The following is a 25,553-nucleotide window of genomic DNA, read 5'->3' as shown; positions in this document are numbered from 1 at the left end:
ATCTTATATGCAAAAAATAGAATTTTGCCATTTTTCTTAAATTTATCAGTTAAGATTAAAATATTCAAATACAAAAAAAATCCATATATGTAACTATGTTTCTAATAATTTTATATAATTATATTAAATAATTAAAAATTTAGGAAAAATAATTTAAAATATTAAAAAGATTAAAAATCTTAAAATGAAAAATAATTACATATAAATGTATAATATATATGTATACAATGTTTACTATATATATACTTATATTTCGGATATTTCACATAAAATATACAAAAAATGATTTCTCTAAAACTATTACAAATCTTAATATGATTATTATTAGAATTAATAAATAAATAATAAAAATTAATATATCATTCCATTTAAAGAATGAAAGTGACAATTGTTTTATCTTCCAAAATCTTTTTTAAAATTTAAAAAAAAATTACATCAATATTTATGAAAGTTTTAGAAAAAACAATTTGTAACATTTTATATAAAACATTTTGTATAAAGTACATATGTATATTCACAAAAGAATAAAAATTTTATATAATTTATGTTTTTTACATATGAACTAATAATGCTTTACAAATAAGACATACATCCTTCAGAATGTAATACATTTTTCAAAATTTCTCAATATAATTGAAGCTTATATCTTTATAAATTTATTGTCAAATATTTCATTTAATAAAACAATCATTTAATTAATTTCTTACTTATTTTATTTTGCTGTTACATATAAAATAAGTAAAAAAATATTTAATTATGAAATATAATAAAGTTGTTTTTTAATGCTAATCTATAGTTTATGTTGTGTAATATATTTAACTATATTTATTATTAATTACTGTATAAATAAACAAATGTAATTAATTTTGTTTCTTATTCTTTTAAAACGCTACATAACATTTGTACATAACATTCTCTTATAAATGATTATTTTTTAAATTATATAATATATATTAATATCATTAAAATATCGTTAATTCATTATTATTTCAATTATATTTATTAAGTAAATCTGCATAATTTGGATTTTATATGTTATTTACATGACTTTGCTTCCTGTTTTAATACAAAAAGATTATTATGAAAATTATATATAAATCGCATATTGAATAAACAAAAAAGTGAACTTTTGAAAAAATAATTTTTTAAACAAAAGTTACATATATTCTGTTTTATAATATATTTCAAATTATAGTGCATTAATGAATAATAAATGATTGATGGAAATAGATATAGAGAATTGATTAAATAATTTTGATACATTACGAAGTTACATTAAAGATTATGTAACATATTATAATAAAAATATTTGTATACTATGCTGATTATTCAACTTCAGGAATATCTAAAATATGTTCAACAAATTCAGCAACATTTGTTTCCTTATTGGCATGTTCTGTGATAAAATCAAGTTTCAATAATTGATTATAATTTGGACGGGCAATATAATCTTTCATTAAACTGAAAAAATAATCATTAATTGAACTATATTATAATGAATTTAAAATAATAATAAAGACAATTAAATTTACCATTTATTGATAAATTCTTCAAAACTAGCCGAAAATTTACCAGCTGGTAATTTGGGCGCTTCATCCTTTACAACTTGTTTTAATTGTTCAAAAGGTGTACCCCAAGATTCATAAGGAAATTTTCCTGTTGCTAATTCAACAAGAGATATACCTAACGACCAAACATCAGATCTGATGTCATATTGTGAAGGGTTACCTAATGGGTCTATCCTTTCTGGCTGAAAAAAAGGTCATGATGGAGAATTTATTGAATAAACTTATTGAATAAATTTATAGATATAAAAATTTATAATATACAAAATTTCTAATTAGATAAATTATATATTTCACAAAAACAATATCTAAAAAATTTGTAACTAATATTGAAGTAAAATAAAAATATTAATTAAAAATAACAAATAAATTTTTATTATTTTTGATTAATTTATTCACAAAATTCATTTAATTTTGTTAAAAAAATGTTTAAAAATTACGTACAGCCATATATGGTTTACAACCAGCATCAATAGTTTTGGCAACAGAATCTACAAGGTATCCAGAAATACCAAAATCACAAATCTTAACTTCTCCTTTTCGATTAATTAAAATATTACTAGGTTTTACATCTCTATGAATTACTCGCAACTGTGAATACAGGTAATGTAATGCACTTACTACCTATAATTTTTGAAATTAAAATTATAATTAATATTACAATAAATATTATAATGAATTAATTAATAATTATTTTATTTTTTTTTTGTTTTCTTACTGCAAAGGCAATTTTTCCTAAAATATCTTCAGGAATGGCATGTCCATGTTTATACACTTTCATATAAAATTTATCCAGACTCATATCCATGACTTCCATACATATCCAAACATCTCCTTCTCTAAATAATGCTCCATAAAATTGTACTGTATACTGGCATGCTGAACTACGCATAGAAATATCTAAATCCATAAGTAAACGCTTTTGTTCCTGTGTATTAACTGTTGCAGTTATTCTCTATAAAATAGATCAAATAATTGAATTATAAATATCAACATATATATATATATATATATATATATATATATATAAATACATTATTACCTTAACTGCCATAATAGTACCACTTTGTTTATGTCGTACTTTATCAACAATACCATATGCTCCACGTCCAAGAATACAGATTGTTTCTAAATCATCTGCTTCTACTACAAATGTTTTATCACCTATAGTTATTGTAGTTCTTTTATCTAAATTTCTTGGTGGTGTGCTACAATATATATAATACAAATATAGAATTTATTATCTTAATATATAATAATAATAATAATAATAAAATCTATTTATTAACAATGTTTGACAAATTATAATATATTTCTTATTAATAAATAATAACAATAATAATAACATTAATTATATCATTTAAAACAAACACATATAATAAATAACATATATTGCTAATATAATAATTTTGATGATTGATAATTTAATAATATTACATACACAGGTGCAGGTGTCTCTTCAGAAACCTGCAATTTCAAATTTCTTTTTCCACGACGTACAGCCATACTTCAATAGAAAATTGATAAATAATATTAAGTCTGCAAATGTCGCAGTACATGCAATTGAATATAATACATATTCAAAAAAATTGTAATAAGTGACAGATAGATATTCTGTAAAAAATATATATATATTTAATTTATGTATAGGAATAAAAATACTAGTTTAAAAAAAGCATTGAAAAGTGAAGGTTATGGTAAAAATTTATCGTAAACAAATGTGAATAAATTAATGGATAAAATTTTGAAAATACATTATTTTGAAAATAACTATATTGTGAGATCATTAAAAGATAATTTTCATAATACCTTATAAATAACATGATAATATTGTAAAACAATAATGATAAGATTCCAAATTTCCGTTGCCCATATATGAAGTTTTCAATAAATTCCGATACTTGCTTGAAATTGCTCACAAAAGCTAATTCAGTTTCAATTCATTTAAGCTTTTTATAAACTGAATGATTTATTTCATACATTTCAGATATAGTATAAAACTTTTAAAAAAAGAATTATAATATTTTGTTTAAAAATTTCATGATACAATAATACATATATAATATAAATCATTTAATAAATTATAAATAAAATTAAAATTATTTATATAATATGAAATATTGAATACTTAATCTTAAAGTCACATTCATATGAATTTTCTAAATATGTTTATAAAGTTTTATTTCAACTTTATAATATATCAATATATATATATATATATATATATATTATATATTAAATTCATAAAATTCTGAAATGAAATTAATTAATAATATTTTTAATAACTAGAAAATTTATAAAACAATGAAAAATTTATTTATTAAATAAAAATTTAATTTACAATATTTATTTAAAAATATAAAATTAATAAAATACTTTCATAAATAGAAATTCTTTATCAAAAATAACAAAGAAATTAATTTTGTATTTAAAAAATCATAATAATTAATGCTTTGTAAATGAAATATAATGAAAAAATATATATATATATATATATATTATGATATTTCAATATTTGTGCTATATATTAAGTAAATTAATTTAATAAAAATTTTATAAATCAAAATTAAATAGTTTCAAATTAAATGAAAAATTTTTAAATTAATTTAATTTTTTTATATAAAGTACATTATTTTATATATCAAACGATATATCATTTAAATATTACAAAATTGATATATTTAATGATATTTTTATTTGAAAACAACTTAAAATATTATGATTATTTAGTAAAATAATAATGGAATTTACTTTTCTATATTTTTGTATATTGTTATTTATTTAAAAATAGAATTTATTTAAATAGAATTAAAAATAGAATTAATGTTAAAATATAATATGATATAATATATAAATATATATAATAAATATAATATATATAATATATATAATATATATGAAAATATACATTATTAGTGAAAAATAATTTAATATAAGTTTAAAAAGAAAAACATATATAAGTTTATATAGTTATGAATCATTTTTATTATGAATAAATATTTAGAAATTTTAACATATAATTTATTAAAAAATAAAAATAATAATTTTAAATTTGTTTAAAATTGTTTAAAGATGTTAAAATATTGAATTATATATTTAAAAAGATTTTTTTTAATTAAAATTATTATTTTAACCTCTAACATAAATAATAAAATTAATATTAATAATAAAATATAATAATATATAATTGATTTACATATAAATATATATCTATTTAGAAATTATAGAAAATTATTTAAAATTAATATAAATAATGATAAGTATATAAATTATTTGAAATTTATGTATATAAATAGAGAAATTTCAAAATACAAAAATACATCTAAAAATATTATAAAAACAAATTAATTTTAATTTTTATACTTAAAATATTTAAAAAATATTTATTTGATTTTTTATTGTTAATATTAAAAAAATATTAATTATTTAATTGTCCAATAATCCAATAATTGTCCAAATATAATATTGTAAAAGATTATTAAATAAAATTATTGACAAAATGCCTATAACGCATGCGTTACTGGATCAGCTGGTTTCGTTACATATAAAAAGTATATATAAAATGTACATTTTTCCTCCAAAATCGTATTATTTGTTACGTGATATTTCCTTTAAAATGATTTTTAATATAATACGATAGATGATATGCAATAAATTTATGGATAATTCAATCTTTTTTATATTGGAACCATCTTAATTGTACCACGTCAGATTTTTGGTGCGTAGTAATTGTTATAGTAGTGATGGTTATAAAAGGGGTTATGAACATGGTGATAGAAGCGGTGATAATAGCGGTAGCGGTAGTAACGGCGGTAGTGACGATAGTATAGTGGTAAAGTGATGATACATTTGTACATTTATAAAAATATCCATTTATTGACAGTAAAATTTTTGATGAGAAGAGTAATGTAAGCATTTAAAGAAATGAAGATTTATATTACGTACGTGTATCAGATATTACTTTTTATATCAGTTGCTTCCAGGTAAGTATTTTGTCTTTTTTCCTCATGAACAATTTACATACATGTGTAATCAAATTATGAAAAATGAAAATTTTTAATAAAAATAATTATTTGCATTCTTTGTATTTTTATAATATTAATCAATTGCTTTTTATTTTTATATATAAAAAAAGAAATTTAAGATGAAAATTTGAAATATAACATATTTTTTGCTTATATTTTGATTACATACTTTTTATTTTCACTAAGATATTTTAATATTTTTCTTTAATATTTTAATATAAAAATATTTAATTTAAAGATAAAAAAAAATATGTTAAGTTTTTTTTTAACAAACTATATACAAATAATTTACAAATAAATAAAAATAAATGTTATATGAAATTTATTGCAAATATTCTTTTATGATGTCATAAAATTAAGTGTAAAATGTATATTAAGTTATGCAAAATTTAATAAAAATATTTTAGAATAGTTTATATAAGAAAAGATTTAATTTTATTTATATCATGTTTTTTTTGAAAAAAATAATTATTAAAAATACATTGTATAGTATTATAATAAAATTATTTTTATAAATAATAAAATTATCTTTCTAAAAATCATATATAATATTTATAATTTCAAATTATTTATTGTTTTAAAATAAGATTTATATCTTTTTATATTATAAAATAGAAAAAAAAAATATTAAAAAATATTATAAGATATTGATTTTAAAAAAATTATCATTTTTGTAATATAATATTAATTTTTTTTTATCTAAAAAACAAAACAGATAATCTATCTACATTTATGATGTTTAGTATTTTGTATAGTTTTTGTATTATATATATATTAATACAAAAATAATATATATATATATATATATATATGTAGGCATAGGAAATAATTATTATTCTATTATTATTCTTATCAAATAATAGCAAAACAAAAATTATCATATCAAAAATATGAAAATAAAAAAACTTAATATTATTAAGATATTATTTTTAATTTTGATTTATTTTATTTTAAGAAATAAATAAAATTATCTTTTTTAAAAGATTTTATATATTTTTTAAAAGATTTTAATTAAATGAAACAACAATATTATATGTTTCAATTTTGGATAATTTATCTTGTATAATATTAAATATTAATATTAATTATATATCTTTCTTTTTATTTTGTTTTATTAATCCATATGTTAACATATTTAATATAATGAATTTATCAGAAAAAGATGGATAAAAAATAGAATAAAAAATAATAGTACATTAAATAGAGAATGATTCTTTGTAAAAAATAAGTAAAAAATTTATCATGAAATTTTTATATAAAGCTTTATTTCCAAGAAAATTGATTTATTGATAATTATTATTGATTGATAATTCATCAGATATATATTATATATATGTAAGTAAATATATTATGTATATAGCTGAGAAATATTCAGCTCCCTTCTTATTCACCTACATGAGATGCTATTATGATTTTGTTTGTAGATATGAGGCCAATATCTATGCCTATTTTATTATGATTTCCCTTTATCACAAATATCCATTGAAACCTGCATTCCTTTCAGAGGACTTCTTCTCAATAATCTATAGTAAGAGTATTTCTTTATATTATTTGTGATTGAATATGAGTTGGCTATAATAATTCTTTTATTGATAATGAATATTTTTTTCCATATTATTAAAAATGTTGATACTAATATAATTCAAATGATACAACAGGTTTTTGCAGATTATTTGTGTTTTTATTATTTTTATTGTTGGAAATGTTATCCCTGTTGTTGCATATATAATTCAATATTTTAAATTAAAGAAAAACTAATGGACTCTAATATGTTTTCGCTTTTTAATTTTTCAAATTCTTGCATGATTTTTTGTTTCAGTTGTATAATATTTTCAACATCTTTTTATACCTGCTGTTTGATATGCTCTCATAAGTGAAAATCAAGGGGTTAAAATGTGGCGATTAGAAGGTACTGTACCAACGCGATTGATTTAACACAAATAATTTTAATCTCAGAACTTATAACTGATCTAAATTATGACAGTGCTCTATTTTGTTAAATTAAATAGTTTCTCATCAATAAAAGTACTTTTTTTGATACAGAACATTCATTGCTATATGTTTATAAATCATATATTTGATAAATTTTTAAAATCTATTTTTTTGGAAATGAAGCCTTAGAAAACAAAATTTTATAATAAATTTTTTACTTAATTCTTTATATAAAAAATAGCTTTTTTTACTTATATTATGATTTTCATTTCATCCTGATCCTTTACATTAATACAACATTAATACAATTGATGCTATATATAAATTATTTATAAAAATATAAGTTAAATTTATTTCATAATATATATTTTTAAATTTTTATTTCTTGTTTTAAATATAGTTTATTACAAAATAAATGCAAATATTTATGCTGAACAATTCATGCTTTTTATTATTTTCATATAAAAATAATTTTTTAAAAGTTTTATAAAATTTTAGATTGATTAAATTTATGATATTTATTATTATATTTAGATTATTATATATTTATCTTTGTTTTAAGATGATTTTATTTTATTTTTCAAAATAAAATAAGAAAAATATATTTTTTCAAATTAATTTAAAGCTTGTCCTTTTTATTATTTAATACTTTTTTTATTTACAGTGCACTTTTATTTATCATAGTAGCTTCTGAAAATGCACAAACCAGTTATTACTCTTCTTTTAAAACAAATGAAACATCTGAAACTGATAATAATACGGAGTTAATAAACAATATGGAAGTTGATAATTTAGATACAACTATACCAATTACTGAACTATACGATCTACACAAATTAGAAGTAAGGATTAAAATAAAGTATGTTATAAATATAATAAAATATTAAAATGTTAAATATTACGTTAAATAAACTATTATATTAATTTCTATTTATAAAATATATATCTATGTAAAAATATTTAATATATATTTATAAATTTAGGAAAAATATATTGAAGAATCTACAAACTTTGAACCTATCATAAATGGTGAAGCAGGAAAAAAAGAGAATTCTTATAAAGATACAGATATTATAGTGGAAAGTTTTACTCAAGCCAAGTAAGTTTTTATATTTATCAATATTATATAAAAATCTTAAAAATCTTATTATATTTAATTACACAAAGAAAATTTATTTTATTATATTGTTTCTGATCTTTAAATATGAATTGTTTACAAATAAAAACATTATTTTATATACTTAATGATTGTTAATTCTTATTTAGAATTTTTTAAAATATAATTATCGAAATATACATTTAAATTTTCTATTAGAATTTATATATGTTCCATGTAAAATTCTATATATATTTCAAAAGTTTTTCTTATTAGAATTTCAATTCAAATTTTATAGTTATTAAATGAAAAAATTAAGAAATAAAATGATAAAATAAAAATTCAAAATATTTAAATCTTTGAATTAATTATGATAAAGAAAAAAATTTATTTTATATTTATATATATTCTTGTAGAATGTTTTCAATGTATAATGAATGAAAAATAAATAAATCTTTACAGAAATATATAATTGACTTTAATTTTTATGTATTTTACTAAAATAATATTTGCATTTTAAAAATTTTTATTTTTACATGAATATTACCATGATATCTATATGAGACTATTAAAATCATGATTAATTTGAAAAAATCCTTATGTATATACAATTTATTCAAATTTATTCAATATATTATACATAAAAATACTGAAACAATGAGAAGAATTTAAAAAATATTACAACATGATCGTAATAATGTATAAAATATTTGATTTTCTAATAATCTTATTAAAATTATAATCAAAAAAAGTACAAAATAATTAATGATTTGTATCTGAGAATTAAGACAAAAGATAAGAAAATAATTGATAAGATAATGTTTGTGATTAAGTGAATAAATTGAAATGAAGAAGATAAAAAAAAAACAAAAAAAAAAATCTAGATAGAAAAATGTAAATATGTTATTTATTTTTATTTTTATATAAGTTATTATAATAAAATGAATTGTAAAATTTTATTATATAGAAAAGAATAATAATAATTATAATAATCTTCAACTAGTTTTATGATAAAAATATTACTGCTAATTAAGAAAAAAATTAAATGATTAAAAATACAACATTTTTGATATGTTTTAGTTCAAACAATAAAAAAAGATATTGTGTATTACTCTAAACATCTCTTTAAATTATTAAATATAAATAAATTTGATAAAGTTTTTTAAATTCCATTTAAAAAATTTTAAATCATATTAATATAAAAGTTTTAAAATTTTTAAATAAATTAACATTAAATAAAAAAATTTGATTACTGATTTTTTTTTAAATAAAAAATATTTATTTTGAATTATATTATTAACTATTTCATAAATTAACTATTTTGTGTAAAAAAAGTTATGCAAATTATCAAAAATATTTATACATTTAGTTTTCTCTGTTACAGAATTTCTGAACATGAACAAACAATTTTAACTTTGATGAATACGACTGTAACAGAATCACAAAGTTTAACAGAATCGAATCTTAATTCTGAGTTTTCAAAAAGCAAGAAATTAAGAAATATAGGACAAAAAATAGAAAAAGAACAAGAAGAAATTCTCTCTAGTATACAAGCACCATCTATTATTAATGAAATTACTGAAAAACCTAATGAAACAAATAGTCTCAACATAGAATCTTTATTATTGACAAATTCAGTTAGGGAAGAAGAAACACCTGAAGTAGTAATAGTAAGAGCTGAACAAACACCTATTGTTACTGATGGATCAGACTCAAAAGTTGAAGATAATATTAAAGTACTTCCTACTAAAGATGAAATTTCTAAAATTTGCAATAAAATGACAACAACTCCAGAATTAAGTGATACTGATGCTAAAGCCCGATTAGTAGGAGATAATAGAGATGAAACTGCTGCAGTTGTTTTTGGTGAAGGAATTGCATCTGTAGGATCTTCAAATCCACATGAAGATATTCCATCTTTTAGTGAATGGACACAAAAAAGATTAGAAGAAGCTGAAAGGAAAAAAAGTAAGTACTATTTATATAAATTCAATAATTATTATTGAATATTATTATTAAAATATTAAAAATTATAAAATTAGTACAATCTTTATTATATAACATAACAAACTTTCTTTCATAACATTTTTTTTATTGAAATATTTCAATAAAAATCAATAAATATATTTTTATAAAGTTCAATAAAATTTCAAATAAATATTATTTTTTTTTAAAAATAATATTAATATATATATATATAATATATATATTAATATAATTATATATATATATATATATATATTATTTTTAAAAATAACTTTTTTTTTGCAAAAAAAATTACAAAATTTTTTTACTTATTTTGCATATCTAATTCACAATTCTATTTGAAATTTTTATTTCTTTTTCAAATATGTTTAAAAATATACATATATTTTAAATAATAATATAAAATATATAATAATATAAAATTTGATATTTTTTCAAATGATATTTTTTAAAATCATATTTTATTGTTTATAAAAAAAATTTCTTGTATTAAATTTTGCTATTTGATATAATATTATTTTTTTTTTTTTTAAATTTTATTTTTCATTGATTATATTATCAATATTGATTTGATTTTTAATTATATTAACTATTTTATATATATTTATTTTATTATTTTGAATATCTACAATGTTTTTGATTTAATTTTTTTTAATTATAAGTTCATTTATTTATAAATATTTATATTTTTTGTATAGCACATCCAAATGTATCTGTTCAGAATTCTGGAGCACCAACACGAGGAATCGGTGGAATGAAAATTCGTTCTAAAAACTATGCTTCTCCAGATTGTGGTGCAAAAATTGTAGCTGCAAATCCAGAAGCGCGAAGCGTTAGAAGCGTTTTAGTTTCCACTAGAGATGAATATATGCTTAATACATGTACATCACGTATATGGTTCGTGGTAGAACTTTGTGAAGCAATTCAAGCCAAGAAAATTGAATTAGCCAATTTTGAGCTTTTCAGTTCATCACCAAAAGATTTTTCAGTTTATATAAGTGATCGTTTTCCTACTAGAGATTGGAGTCCAGTTGGTCAATTTACTGCAAAAAATGTAAAAGATATCCAAAATTTTGCTTTACAACCACATCTTTTTGGAAAATTTATAAAAGTGGAACTTCAAACTTATTATGGATCTGAACATTTTTGTCCTATTTCTTTATTTCGCGCTTATGGTACTAGTGAATTTGAAGTTCTTGAAACAGAAACAGAGAATCAAATTCCGAGAGAAACGCATATAAATGTAGATGATGAAGAAGATAGTGATGAAGAAGAAGTTTTGGATGTTGAAAATGGTGAACCACCAAGAAATTTGTTTGGTAGTGCTAGAGATGCTGTATTAAGTATTATGAAGAAGGCAGCTGAAGTATTAGTAAAGTCTAGTGATTTGACTTGTAATAACATTACAAAAATTCAACAAAGTATAGATAGTGGTAACATTCTTGAAAACTCTTTTGATAGTTGTACTACACCAAGATATACTATTCTTTGTGATCATTGTTCAGATCAAAAATTTGCAAAAGTTTTTCAATTAATTAGTTGTAAGGAAAAACAGTTAAATGAATTGCTTAAAATTGATCTTGTGAATAGAACTTTAAGACAAAATGGACTTTGTAAAATTCATGGTGTAGAATTTGAAACTTTTGCAAAGAAAGAAATAAAAGAAAAAAATGAAAATATAAAAAAAACAGAAAAATATGACAAATTTGATGAGGTATTTAATTCAAATTTGCATTTTCAATTAACATTTATAACGTCTATACTTAAATCTGAATATATCGCGGCACTTTGTAATATATTAGCAATAAAAGAATGTAAAATGGTAATGAATGCAAGCCATGAAATACAATTTGATAATTTTAAAGAAATTATTAAGGAAGATATATCAGATAGAGATAAAGAAGATTCCAATAGTAACACAGTCAAATCATTTCATTATACAGCAACACGTACTTCAAATTCAAATATATATACATCTTCTCAGGAGCTTAAAAAAGATACTCAAGAATTATCTATAAAAACTAGCAAATTCACCAGCACACCTGTCGAAATTTCATCTAGTTTTAAAAATATAGCTTCACAAATAAAACCTACTAAAACTTTTGGAAAAGAAGAAATCAAGAATGAAACATCAATACCAATTTTAGAAATTGAGGAAACTATTCAAACTGAAGTGTTAACAACTGTTCCTGTATCTTTAAATGTTGGTCAACATTCAATTTTGAAGGCTTCTGAAGAGTCATTTACAACTTCTAGTATTTCTATTGAAAATTCACCTCAAACAACTGTTACTGTTTCAATAACTACTACTGATAACAATGAATTTGCAAATGATGATATGATATCAGATATAGAATCTTTGGAATTCGCTAATATACCAAATAAAGTGGAAAAAGAATATCTGGAACAAGAAGGAAAACAAGAACAAGTAGAAATTTCAGATCAAGAAATTAAGTTACCTTCTCAAGATTCTTTAATGTTTGACAATTTATTGTCTGATTTAAAAGATTTAGAAGGAGAAGCGACACATATTCAAAATGGTCCTACTGCAAGTACTTCAGTGACACAGCCACAAAAAGAATCTGTTTTTTTAAGACTATCTAATAGAATCAAGGTATATAATTATTTATCATATAAATAATATTTTTTTATCATATAATATATAATAAATATTATATAATTTTTTAAATTTTTATATTTGTATTTTTTATGAAAAAATATAACATTTGTCTTATATATCTTATAATACATAATATATATTACATAATATATATTATGTACATAATATATATTAAAATAATATAATATATATAATATATAAAATAAGTTTTAATAATATTATTATTTTTATTAGGCATTAGAGATTAATATGTCTTTAAGTGGACAGTACTTAGAAGAATTAAGTCGTCGATATAAGAAGCAAGTAGAAGAAATGCAAAGATCTTTTGAACGCACAGTCTCAGCAATGAATGAAGAAACACGAAAAAGAGATGAACGTGAAACAAAGAGAATAGAAGAAATTGCTATTTTAAAAGAAAAAGTCGTTAATCTTTCTAATTCAATAAAAGATCTTTTATATGATCGTGAAAGTTGGCGTGGAAAAATTTCTATGATAGGTCAACATATGTTGTTAATATGCTCAGAAGTTCTTGTGATATATTTAATTTTGATTTATTGTTGGGGAAGTAGCCATAAAAGAGCTGAAATAAAAATAAAACGACAGTCAGAAAAAGATGCGATGCGTCGTAAAAGTGCAGAGAATTTTAATTCACATATGAAAAAAACAAAAAAGCGAAGACCAAGCGAAATAGCTTCTAACATTACGGGTACATATCGTGAATTAATGATTATTGATAAATCTCATGAAATAAAAAAGGAAAAAAAAAAGAAACGTAAAAAAACAACCACATCAATTAGTAATCAAACAAATGTAAATAATGATATCAACATGTATCCAATTACACAGTACAGAAATCAAATAGATGTTACACATGAAGTGAACATAACACCAGAAATTGTTTCGTCTATTGAAGTATTACATTCAAATGATTCTCAAAAACAAGTTTGTGAAAAGTTTAATTGGATCTCAGAAAATACAATTGAGTGGTTCAATGATGTTCACAAAACAGGATGTAATATGATGTTATGTACTAATAATTCTAAAATAGATTCTATTCAAAATTCTGAATTAAATAGTTCATATGTTAAAAATTCAAATGAATCAAATTTGTTGTCATCAAATGTGTTTCCAGAAAAAGTTCATCATACTGAACAAACTGCCATTGAATCTGAAGATCTTTTAAATATTAGTGGCATATTAAAGGATACAAGCTTAACATCTTCCTTTATGAAAACTGCTTTAAGTACAAGAAAGAAAAGAAAATCTTATTCAAATGATATGAATGAAGAATGGAATAAAAATTCAGGTGATTCTAATGATAATACTGTACAAGTAAGTCTTATTTCTTCAAAACCTTCTTCAGAAAATATTGATCCTGATATTGAAACAAGCAGTAATGGTCTGTTAATGGATCAAAGTGATGAATCTAGAAGTAGTAGTGTAACATCAATATCAAAAAAAAAGGAAAAAAAAAATACTAGTTTTAGGAAAATGGTGAGAAAATTTTTTTGATTAAAATAGGTTTGCCAACGATAGTTGGTTGAAAAAATAACTTGAAAATATTGAAATTTATGACTTTTATTAAAGCATATAATATGCTTGGTTTGAATGCTTTGTTCATATGAAGTCATTTAAGGTGTGTATAGATTTACAGACATTGTCTGTAAACATATACCCTCATATAAGGGTTTTAGATATCTGCAGACAGATCGCGGTTAGTTAGTGAAGTTTTGTAATATGTATAATTTTAGTATCACCTAAATACAATATAACAATATACAATATCCATGAACTTTCAGACTTTCAGTATATATATATATATATCCATATGTTATAGACCTTCACCAACTGATCGCGGACTATCTTCAGAAACATTGTATATTTATCATTGTATAAGCTATCTACAGAGAATGTTCTATATGGTTACAATGGATATAAATTCGCACGAGTTGCTCTTCTGAAACAAGGTATTATTTTAGTAGATATGTATTTATTTTTATACGCGCGAACAATCAAACAAATAAATTCTTATGCATAGTTAAAAATTAAAAATAAAAAATAGTTATGTTTAAATAATGCATAAATTTACAATATGCTTATCAATAAAATGAGTTTGATTTTTCGCTCGTGTTCATGCTACAATCAATTGGAAAATTAACGAATCTAATGCATGAAAATCATTGAATTTATAAATTTTAAAAGTGTGGGAATCTTGATATTTATTTGGGATTTTGAAACTTTTGAAATCTTTTCTTGAAAAAAAAAAAAAAAGAATAAAAATTCACAAGAATTTATTTTTTGCATAGATTTTTTGTTATCAAAATTCTGTTATATTAATATAGTTGAAAAATTTGTAAATATTTAAAATTAAAGATATATTTAAAAATTATAGAAATTCTGAAATTATAGATTAATTTGGATGTGATCAGATGAGATTTCAAAATTTTCATATTTTTCACATCTAGAATTTTTTAGAATAACAACAATATAAAAATTTCGAAATTTTATTTAAGTTCATCCAATTTTTCCATTCCAATCGAAATCCCATAGTATCAACTGTAATTTTAAGTACTTATAAATGCATTATGATACTTTTCTTAATAGAATGTTTGATGATTGAAAAATTCATAACAAAAATGACTTTTGTCAATTTTCATGTAATAATTTTAATTTTTATTCAATAAATTTAAATATTCTTTATGAAGATATTTATAATATATTATTATACAATTATATATGATTATACAGTTATATGTGATTATATTACAGAAACATTATATTTAATCATAAAATTGGGTAAATTAATAACTCACGATTAAAATTGGATAAATAATAAATAATAAATAAAAGTCATTTTTGTTATGTATTTCTTAATTTAAAATATTTAAAAAACTTTTTTCATTGAACTTAGTAGATCTTAATTGAATATATTTATGATATATCTCATTCTTAATAAAAATTTTAATGAGAGATTTTTTAAATGCGTATTTTTTTAAATTCGTGCATTTGACAAAAAATTCGCATATATTCGTATAATTTCCCTCATAAGAATTTATTTATTTCATTGTCTGTGAGAATATCTACATATCCATTAAAACAGTAATCTATTGTTCTAAATGATTCATACATATTCACATAAACAATTTTTCTGCAATATAATTATATGTGTCCATAAAAATTAATTTGTTTCATTGTTGTGTGCGTTCGTATACATAAATGTATTTCCGCGCATTTTCGCGAATTGTAGTTCAATTCTGTACATAGTATAATAAATGCAAGACATATATTGAGATCGTAAATTAGATATATTATTACGAGATAATATGAATTGATGTAGTCATATCTAGGACATCTTTTAAAAACATTTGGTACTTATATAGTCTAGATTAAAATCAGCTCTAATAACCTTAATTTTCTAATGATCTGAACTATCTGAAAGAAATAACAATTCTGAATAATTTTCAAAAAGTATTAACTATTGATTATTATTTATTAGAAAATTGTTAACAAAAAATTTTGATAATTTAAAAGAAAAATCATTTTTTTTATTTATTCTTTATGAATTCCTTTGTAAATTTGTGTCTATTTTTTATTTCTTTCTTCTTTCTCTTATTTATACATATATTTTTTTATTTTATTATTTTAATCTTAATTTCTTTATCTTCTATATGCTTTTCTTGATGCTTGCTATTATTATATATTAAATTATCTAATGTATCATATATTTTATTCATTATATTTCTATTTTTCCTTTCATTTTTTAATTTATCTTTATCTTGTTCCTCTTATTTCCTTTTCTATTTCTTTATTTATTTTTCCATTTTTATTTATTTTCTTCTATCTTTATTTTTTTCAAACTTCTTCTTATGTCGCTTAAAAATTCTTTCTAAATAATAAAAAATTAATTATCAATTTATTAAAAGATTGTTCTTTATAGATTGTGAAAAAATTTAATTAATTAATTTAATTTAAAAAATTTTAAAAATACAAAGTTCAATATATATTTATATTTATTGAAATAAAATAAAAATGAATAAAATTGACTATGACATTTTTTAGATATTATAAATTGAAATCTAACTTCAATTTAATCTGAAATCGGTTAAATTGTTAAAAAAAAAAAAATAATACTATATAAATATATAGTATTAAAAATCTTTTTATTTATCTTATTTTAAAGCAAGACGATTATATAAATGTATGTGATGAAAAATTATTTAGAATGTTATTTTCAAAAAACATATCTCATTGAAATCAGGAAATATGATTATTTTGTAAATATTTATCAAAATTTGTATTATCAATTAATTAATATTATTAATAATATTATTAAAATTTTAATAAATATCAAATATTTAAAGTCTTAAACATTAATTAGATTGTTTTCACAATACTGAAAATCAATTATTATCCTTACACGTTATATGCAAATCAAGATCATTGGAGCTGATTTTTTTTATATTGTATAATTATCAAATATTTTGAATCTCACAATCGAAAATCGTGAATTGATATATAAAATTTCTTCATAATATATATGTGCATATATATTGTTTAGAATATACTAAATTTTATATTTCTAAACTTGCTTTAAATGTTATATACTAAGAGAGAAAAATTATTCCTAATATTTCTATTTATAGTTAATAGTGAATATGTGATTGCTCCAATGCTATAAAATCGGTCACATCATTTATTATAGCTCTATTTCATTTGCTTTTGGCGTACAGATAGCTCTCAAACAACATGGAGGTTAGGAATGTCAATTTCTGCATAACCAATATTTTGTATAAAATTTTTCATTTTCAAGATCTTAACTGTACAATAATTTATTATTGAACATAAGCTTTATTTTGTATACATACTATGTATGTATATATGTCATTATATATTTGTGTCAATGTATATTTTTACAATAAAATAAGTTAAAATTAATTAGAAAATTAATTAAAAAAGTAATTAGATATAAAATATATATATATATATATATAGGTAATATATTTATTTATATGTATGTATGTATGTATAAATGGATTCAATTGGAAAATATTATATGTGTGTGTGAAATGTAACTTATAATTTATAGATGTATGATGACTCTAAAATTTGTCAAAAAATATTTGCATGTAACAGAACCTGTGTTGTTTGAGGGTAAACTGTTCTTTATTATTATCGTTACGTATATGATTCTTTCTTTTTTTAATCTTTTATTTATTTTTTTTTTTTTGAAACTTTCAATAATGAAATATGTGAATTCTATTGATTGTATTTTAAAAAGTAGATATATCGAAATAGAATGTAATAATTAGAGCTGCATATTTTCTATCGCATTGCTTTTTATATTTATTATATTATTATTATATTATATTATATTTCTGAATTGACATACTTAAAAGTTTCTTTACGTGAATATATAGATTCATATAATATAAAAATATTATAAAATGATATAAAAATGAAGAATCCAAGTGAAATAAGAATCAAAAAAATGAAAACAGATTTGTACGATATTTTTAATCGTCAATTGATTAGTTATAATGGAATGATTCTATAGTTCATTCGATGATCTCTTTAATTGAAAATATGTGTTTCATCTAATTCATTCATTGTCATTCGTATTATACGAATTTATTTGTAGATATAAGATTTTTGGTCAATACTATTTCTTGATTATATTATATAGATCTATCAGAAATAAGAGTACTTTTAATCGACAAATAATCTACAAATAATTTTGTCATTTATATGCTTGATTTTATGAGTTAAAATTTTTATTTGATTAAATAATACATATAATTAAGAAAAAAAAATCATAATAGAATTTCATATAATCCATACATCTATATTAATAAAAAGATAAAAATGGCCAGATAAAGAAATTTTTAAATATCAGAATAATTTTTTTTACATTAAATTTATTTAAATTCAACAATTTAAATAGTTTATTATTAGTTTTTTTAATAAATTTTAAGGATTTAATTTTTAAATTACAAGTTTTTCAACATATGTAAGTAATTGTAAATAATTATAAATTACATATGTAAATAATTATAAATAAAAATTAAAAAATAATTAAATAAAATTAAATTTCTCTACAATATCTAGATGTACATTATGATATATTTCGAATTTCTTTAAAATTTATATACTTTTATATTTTGAGTTCATTAATTTTTCGAATAAATAACTCTGAATAAATTACCAAAAAATTTTACATTTTTAATAATATAAATAATTTTTAATTATAAATAATATAAAAATATATATTTTAATTTTTTTTTAATAATTGCTTCGAGTTGAAATTTAATATAAAAACATAAGCCAATATCATTTAAAAAATTTAAAAAATAATATTTTCTTTTCAAACTTTCTTCTCAAATGTTTCTCATATGCTCTTTTCATATATATATTTTTGTAAATTTTTCTTTGAAATTTCTGATATAATTTCTATAAAATATTTTTTTAATTTACCGATATCCAATTATTTTATATTCTATAATTTATTGTAATTTTTTTTGTACATATAATATAAAAATATATTACACATATGTACATATATATATATATATATGAATTTCAGATAATTTGATTTTAAAAATAAAAAATTTTTTATATTTTTTGGGTAATATTCATATTTTTGTTTACTTTATTAATATTTTATGTATTATCTTTATTTAAAGTATAAAAATTTACTAAAAGTAAAAATAATTTAAATTGGTGTTAAATATTAATTTGTATAATCTTTATTTATTGTTGTGCTATTTTGTATATATATTATTGCATATATATATTATTTAAAAATAAATTAGAATTTAAAATTAAAGTTAACAGAAGAAAAATACTTTCTATTTTAAATAGATGAATATTATGGAAGCATATTATAGAATAAGAAGCATATTAAAAATGATACTATTAAATAGTATTATATTTTTTTAAAATATATTTATTTATAAAAATTATACAAAAAGTATTTTTAAATGTGAGTGAAGTAAAAATAGTACATGAAAAATACAAATTTTATACATATTTTATATGCAATGTACATCATACATTATAATTAATATGTAATTTTACAATTAAATTTGATCTCATAGGAACATTTTTTCTATTTATCTATTATTAGATCTAAATCTAAATCTAAAACTCAAATTTTATTAAATAAAATTTAAAAATATATTGATAGAACTTAATTCTATAATAAATTATAATCAAAAGTTTGAAACTTTTTTGAAATTACAAATACATATATATAAGATATTAAAATAATATAATACCATTTTAAAATTAAGTTAATTTAAAATCATTAAAAAGGGACATGTTTAATACAAAAAGTATTATTGTACTTAACATAAATGATATAAATTAAATCATTGTTATTTCTTTTTTTAAGATATCAATCCACATATATAATTTAATTTCATTAAATTAATAATAGACTTTTTATCTATACATTTTTTTACTTTAATAGATATATAAAAACAAATGAAAAAGATACATGAAAGAAAATATTATTAAAGTAACAATTTGTCCAAAAAATAAATTCATTAATTAGAAGATATTTCATTCAATAATAATAAATAATCAGTCAAGTAAATTTTTTTAATTTTACAGCTCATTATGTCATAAACTAATTACATTTATTTTGGTTTAATGAATAACTTTAATAGTATACTTAATTTTTTCATTTTTTTTATTTTAAAAACTATGATTTAAATAATTATGAATAATGATATATATATATAATTATTCAGTAGAACAATTATTTAAATATATAAACAAATATTTAAAAAAAACTTAATAAGTACTATTTTAGTTTTATAAAATATAATAATATAATAATAATAAACTGATATTTAAAAACTATTGAATACTAATTCAAATGTTTTACTAAATAGAATAAACTGTTAATAGAATAAACTAAATAGTCATAATTATTACAAAAAAATTAAATATGTTTTAATATACTTGTGATTGTAATATTGCTTTTTGTAATAACATACAAAAGGTCTCATTAACTTCATGACATAAAATATCTGCAGATTTATCTCCTAAAGCTGCTTGTGCAGAATTAACTCTTCCAAGTTGTAATAATAAACCTGTAGTATCTTCAGCTAATGGCGGAAAAGCTAAACATATACGTGTTAATGCTGGTAATACAGGCATAAATAAAATCACTCTGTCTTTAGCAGATAATACTCCTAAAAGTGTTATCAAAGTATTAATGGCTAAACGAGAAACACTTAAAGCCTTTGGTAAAGCATATTGAATTGCAAGATATGAAGCTAAATCCACAGCAAAAATTTGCTTTTCTGGTTCTGGTTGTGATAATAATTCAGGAATCCAATCAAGACAAATATGCATAGAAGGAATACCAGTAACTGTAATAGGTAATAATTCTCTTGGATAACCCTATAAACATTATAATGATATATTATAATAAATTTTATATATAATTATATATATAATTATATTTTATATAATAATTATAAATAATTTATATATAATAATGATATATTAACAATTAATATTAAATATATTTTATTTATTAATAAGAAAAAATAAAAATTAATTAAATACACATACTTGAAAATGGACTAATTTAGCCAATGATGGATCTGCTATAAATACTTGATGTAAATATGAACAGATTATACTTTGTATTTCTCTTAATGACCACATTTGTCCAGGAGTTTCTCTATCTTCTTCTGTCTCTAAACATGCCTCTAATAATATTTGAACAGCTGCACTTTCTTGACCTGCCACTAATGCTGTTCTTAAATCTTCTCTTTCAGCTTCATTTGATAATTGGCCAATTTTTTCTGTTAATGGTTTATCTTGTATATGTCTAGATAATTGAGATCGAGAGGCTGCTAATGCAGCTTGTAATATTCTAAAAATATTTATTAGAAAATAATGATATTAACTAAGTATTAAATGCTTATTCAATTCTTTTTTTTTTTTTTTGTACCTTAAAATAACAGATAAAATTGGAGCACATCTAAAAACTCTTGTATCACATCTCAATACTTGTAAAGGATCTAATACAATATTTTCTTGTGTTAAAAAAACATTTTTTACAAGAGAATTTTCTATCAATAAAGCATTTATCGATAAAACCCATAAACATCTTGGTAAAACTGTATTTAGTCTAAGCCATATTTGTTTATATAATTCTGAAACAATTAAATTAATTTATTATTATAAATATATTTAATAATGTATTATAATATTTATATATACATTTATAAAAAAGTAATAATAATATTAATAATATAATATTATTTTGTTATTAGTTATAAATTAAATATTATATTTTTATTTTATGTTAAATGTAAGAAAATATTAAAAAGAGAAAATCTACTATAAATTGTACATTATTTTATTATGAATTAATAAAATAAATTAATAATATTCTAATTAAAATAATATATATTAAATATATATTAAAAAATATTTTGATTTTTGATATTTTGAAAAAGGAATTACTTTCAAAATTACTTCAAAACACAAAACATTGATATAGTAATTTTCATATTTTATTTAAAGAAATGAATTATTACCTTGAATATATCTAGGAACTCTTGGACTTAATGTTGCTTTAAAGTAATGAATTAGAACTTCAGCATGTGGCCAAATATCAGTTGGTTTCATTAACATTAATTGTCTCAGAAGTCTTCCTGTTCTTGAAGGACATGTTTGAATATGAGAAAATGTTTCAATAATCATGATATCAGTAATTTTTACATCTTCATAATTTGTTACTGTAGAATCAATGTTAATCATTTCATTATCAAGCCAATCATCTACTAGTGAGAGATGAGGAAAATGTGTAGCTAGTAGTCTAAGAAGAGGAGAAAATAAACCAGCATAATTCATTTGATCTCTTTGAACCAGTTGAAGTAAATATTTTATTGGTAATTCAGATAAAAATTCAGTTGAATATGATTTAACTTTTCTATCTTGTGATATAAAAGTATGCATATTAGATAATCTGACATCTTCATACAGCAATAAATAATATAATAATAATAATTGTGATGTAAGAGAAGGTTTTGAAATATCGATATCCATACCATCTGTTTCAATTTGAGGAAGATTGTTAATATTTTTCTTAAAATCAAAATTTGCACCAAAAATACTATTTTGAAATACTCTTCTAATTTCATCTTCAGTAATTGGTTTGTTTGTATGTTCTGATGTTTTATTATTTGTTACTAATATTGAATTAACATACACTTCAACTAAAGCAGGAAGAACTGGATGCAATGGTGGCACACTATTACAAATTTGTTTATAAATCCAATTTTTTATGGGTACTCGATGTTTAGCAAATGCTCTTGACTTCAATAATTGGTGAATACAATGAACAGGTAAAAATCCTGGAATGTTAGCATTTAAATTGGCTGTTACTGGTACTTTTACAGCATGAGAAGTAACAACTTGTTCAGTAAATATTTCTTGCATAAAAATTTGCTTCATTCTAGTTAAATTGTTTGGTCTAATTGGTATTTTCATACCTAAAGTTGCACATACAAGTTCACAAATAGCTGATAATTGATTGCTATGAAAATGTATTGCCATTAAAAGTAACATTTCTCCAAAACTTGCTGTTACACCACTAGCACTTTCAAAATAAGCTTCTTCTCGTACAAGCCATTGCACCCATTCTATACTTCGCTTTTCAAGATTATGATGACCTATTAAGGAAGAACATGCAATAAGCATACAAAGACCTAAAGAGACAAATCTTACACCAGCTGGTGATGGAGGAGGATGAGATGTCAGTAATTGCACTATCATTGCTACTTCATCATCTTGAAATTTAATACCACCAATGCCTCTTAATGCACAATAAAGACGTAATAATGCACTAGCTTGAACAACTTGACTTTCTGGTAATTGACCCGCATTTTGAGAAGTCATTGCTTGTAATCGCTTAAGTAATTCTTCTCTTAAAGATTGTAATGCTGTATGAGATTCCCATTTACGTTTTTGACCATTTCTAATAAACATTGCAATCCATGTTCTTACTTGTTGATCACTACCAAGTAATAATCCTGATACAAAAGCAACTATATCACTTTCTGCTAATGTATTATTTATATTTTCATGTTCCAAACTTAATGTTATTGCTAAAGCAGGCATTCTACAAAGTTCTACACACTTGGCTCTTACTGCTAATGCTTGACTTGGGTTCATTTGACACAGCATTGTCAAAGCCATTGTTCTAATTCTGCCTAATGCTGATTCTTCTTGCCTTTCCCCATTAGCTATTAAATGTGCACAAACTTCAGAAAAACTATCAGGAATATTAGCAACTATCCAACAAATTATTTCTGGACCATATTTAACATGTAATAATGTTTCTGTTATATCCAATATTGATAATACTGTTGGTAATTCTGATAAAGCAACACAAATCACATAACTAATCTCTTCCATATATACTGCATTATCAAATAAATCAGATTGCTTAATTTGAAATTCTTGATTTTTTTGTTGTTCTTGTACTTGAGAAGCTATATATAATAATTCACTCAATACTAATCTTATTCTTCTAGTAGACTCACTGCGTTCAAATTCCAAAGCAAGACCACTTTGTAGTGACTGAGTAAGTACACTATCTCTTTGTAAACTTCCCATCTTTTGTCTAAAAAAAAAATTACATTTTTCTTATAAATATATTTTATATAATTTATGATATATTTAACAATACTGAAAAAAAATGTCAACAATAAAACTAACCTTAATTGTTGTTCTTTTCGAACATCTGTTTCTAATGCATGAAAATCAATTGAAAGTAATGCAATTATTGAATTTACTGATTCAATTCCAGATAATATTGTCAAGACCTGTTTTCTTTGTTCTACACATTCTTTTGTTACATCTAATGGAGATATAAGGCTCATTCGAACTAAACATGGTAAAATTGGTCGTATTTCTTTATGAGAACATACAGCTAAAACCGGTATGTCCACATTTTGTATTGCAGTAAAAACCCGTGGTGATACACAAGCACTTTCTTGCATGATTATTATTTATTTGTTATTGATTTAAATTGATTAAATATGAAAATTATATACTATAAAGTAAGTTTATGAGCTAATGTAATTATACTTTTATTTGTCACGATATATATATTTATATTAAAACTATATTTATAAATAAAATTGTATTGCGAATAAAATATTTTTTAGTATTTATTAAATTCATAGAATTAATAATTTAAATTAATCAAAAGTATTATTTCGTTCAACTTCAATTAGGTTAAGTAACATAAATCTGTCATCTATTCGTACCGCCACGTGTGTATAGAATTAGATGGAAAA

At 20.2% G+C, this 25,553-nt stretch overlaps 3 protein-coding genes across 10 annotated transcripts; 1 reads left to right on the top strand and 2 right to left on the bottom strand.

Moving 5' to 3' along the window:
• Positions 1-1,162: 1,162 nt before the first annotated feature.
• LOC122712477 (dual specificity mitogen-activated protein kinase kinase 6) lies at positions 1,163-3,583 on the bottom strand. Its single transcript, XM_043932188.1, has 7 exons — positions 3,375-3,583; positions 3,007-3,179; positions 2,608-2,773; positions 2,284-2,520; positions 2,010-2,189; positions 1,533-1,750; positions 1,163-1,461 (listed from the first exon to the last, which is right to left on the bottom strand). Exons 2-7 carry the CDS (start codon positions 3,069-3,071, stop codon positions 1,326-1,328), a joined length of 1,002 nt encoding a protein of 333 aa, XP_043788123.1. The 5' UTR covers positions 3,072-3,179; positions 3,375-3,583; the 3' UTR covers positions 1,163-1,325.
• A 1,466-nt stretch (positions 3,584-5,049) lies between these two features.
• LOC122712442 (SUN domain-containing ossification factor) lies at positions 5,050-21,543 on the top strand. Of its 8 annotated transcripts, none has more exons than XR_006346340.1 (8): positions 5,050-5,548; positions 8,187-8,364; positions 8,506-8,621; positions 10,003-10,586; positions 11,303-13,218; positions 13,459-14,530; positions 15,062-15,191; positions 21,414-21,543. XR_006346340.1 is itself a non-coding variant. In XM_043932129.1 (8 exons), the coding sequence occupies exons 4-8, from the start codon at positions 8,299-8,301 to the stop codon at positions 14,734-14,736; spliced, it is 3,960 nt and encodes a 1,319-aa protein (XP_043788064.1). In that variant the 5' UTR covers positions 5,489-5,548; positions 7,015-7,118; positions 7,410-7,499; positions 8,187-8,298; the 3' UTR covers positions 14,737-15,464. The 8 variants fall into 8 exon arrangements, 6 of the variants coding, with proteins under 6 accessions (XP_043788061.1, XP_043788060.1, XP_043788059.1 ...); XM_043932129.1 differs by lacking the exon at positions 21,414-21,543 and adding exons at positions 7,015-7,118; positions 7,410-7,499 and having other exon boundaries at positions 5,489-5,548; positions 13,459-15,464; XM_043932130.1 differs by lacking the exons at positions 5,050-5,548; positions 21,414-21,543 and adding exons at positions 6,889-6,925; positions 7,015-7,118; positions 7,410-7,499 and having other exon boundaries at positions 13,459-15,464.
• On the bottom strand, positions 21,028-25,546 carry LOC122712443 (integrator complex subunit 2). The gene is made up of 5 exons (XM_043932131.1): positions 24,970-25,546; positions 22,785-24,874; positions 22,193-22,397; positions 21,808-22,114; positions 21,028-21,633 (listed from the first exon to the last, which is right to left on the bottom strand). The coding sequence occupies exons 1-5, from the start codon at positions 25,251-25,253 to the stop codon at positions 21,181-21,183; spliced, it is 3,339 nt and encodes a 1,112-aa protein (XP_043788066.1). The 5' UTR covers positions 25,254-25,546; the 3' UTR covers positions 21,028-21,180.
• Positions 25,547-25,553: the final 7 nt, after the last annotated feature.

This window comes from Apis laboriosa, unplaced genomic scaffold, assembly GCF_014066325.1.
Source record: "Apis laboriosa isolate Shangri-la unplaced genomic scaffold, ASM1406632v1 scaffold202_cov151, whole genome shotgun sequence".
NCBI classification, from domain to species: Eukaryota; Metazoa; Arthropoda; class Insecta; order Hymenoptera; family Apidae; genus Apis; species Apis laboriosa.
The sequence above is the reverse complement of the archived record's forward strand: the minus strand, read 5'-3'. Positions and strand labels throughout refer to the sequence as shown.

Bases quoted from the DNA above. Each gene is read 5' to 3' on its own strand.
- LOC122712477 (XM_043932188.1), bottom strand. From the start codon at position 3,071: ATGGCTGTACGTCGTGGAAAAAGAAATTTGAAATTGCAGGTTTCTGAA. The intron at 2,521-2,607 runs GTAATAATGTAT...TCTATTTTATAG, and splicing joins GTACTATTATGGCAGTTAAG to AGAATAACTGCAACAGTTAA. The intron at 1,751-2,009 runs GTACGTAATTTT...CCTTTTTTTCAG, and splicing joins GTTGTAAACCATATATGGCT to CCAGAAAGGATAGACCCATT.
- LOC122712442 (XM_043932124.1), top strand. From the start codon at position 5,490: ATGAAGATTTATATTACGTACGTGTATCAGATATTACTTTTTATATCA. The intron at 8,365-8,505 runs GTAAGGATTAAA...TTATAAATTTAG, and splicing joins ACGATCTACACAAATTAGAA to GAAAAATATATTGAAGAATC. The intron at 10,587-11,302 runs GTAAGTACTATT...TTTTTTGTATAG, and splicing joins AGAAGCTGAAAGGAAAAAAA to CACATCCAAATGTATCTGTT.
- LOC122712443 (XM_043932131.1), bottom strand. From the start codon at position 25,253: ATGCAAGAAAGTGCTTGTGTATCACCACGGGTTTTTACTGCAATACAA. The intron at 24,875-24,969 runs GTTAGTTTTATT...TTTTTTTTTTAG, and splicing joins CGAAAAGAACAACAATTAAG to ACAAAAGATGGGAAGTTTAC. The intron at 21,634-21,807 runs GTATGTGTATTT...TAATGTTTATAG, and splicing joins CTAAATTAGTCCATTTTCAA to GGTTATCCAAGAGAATTATT.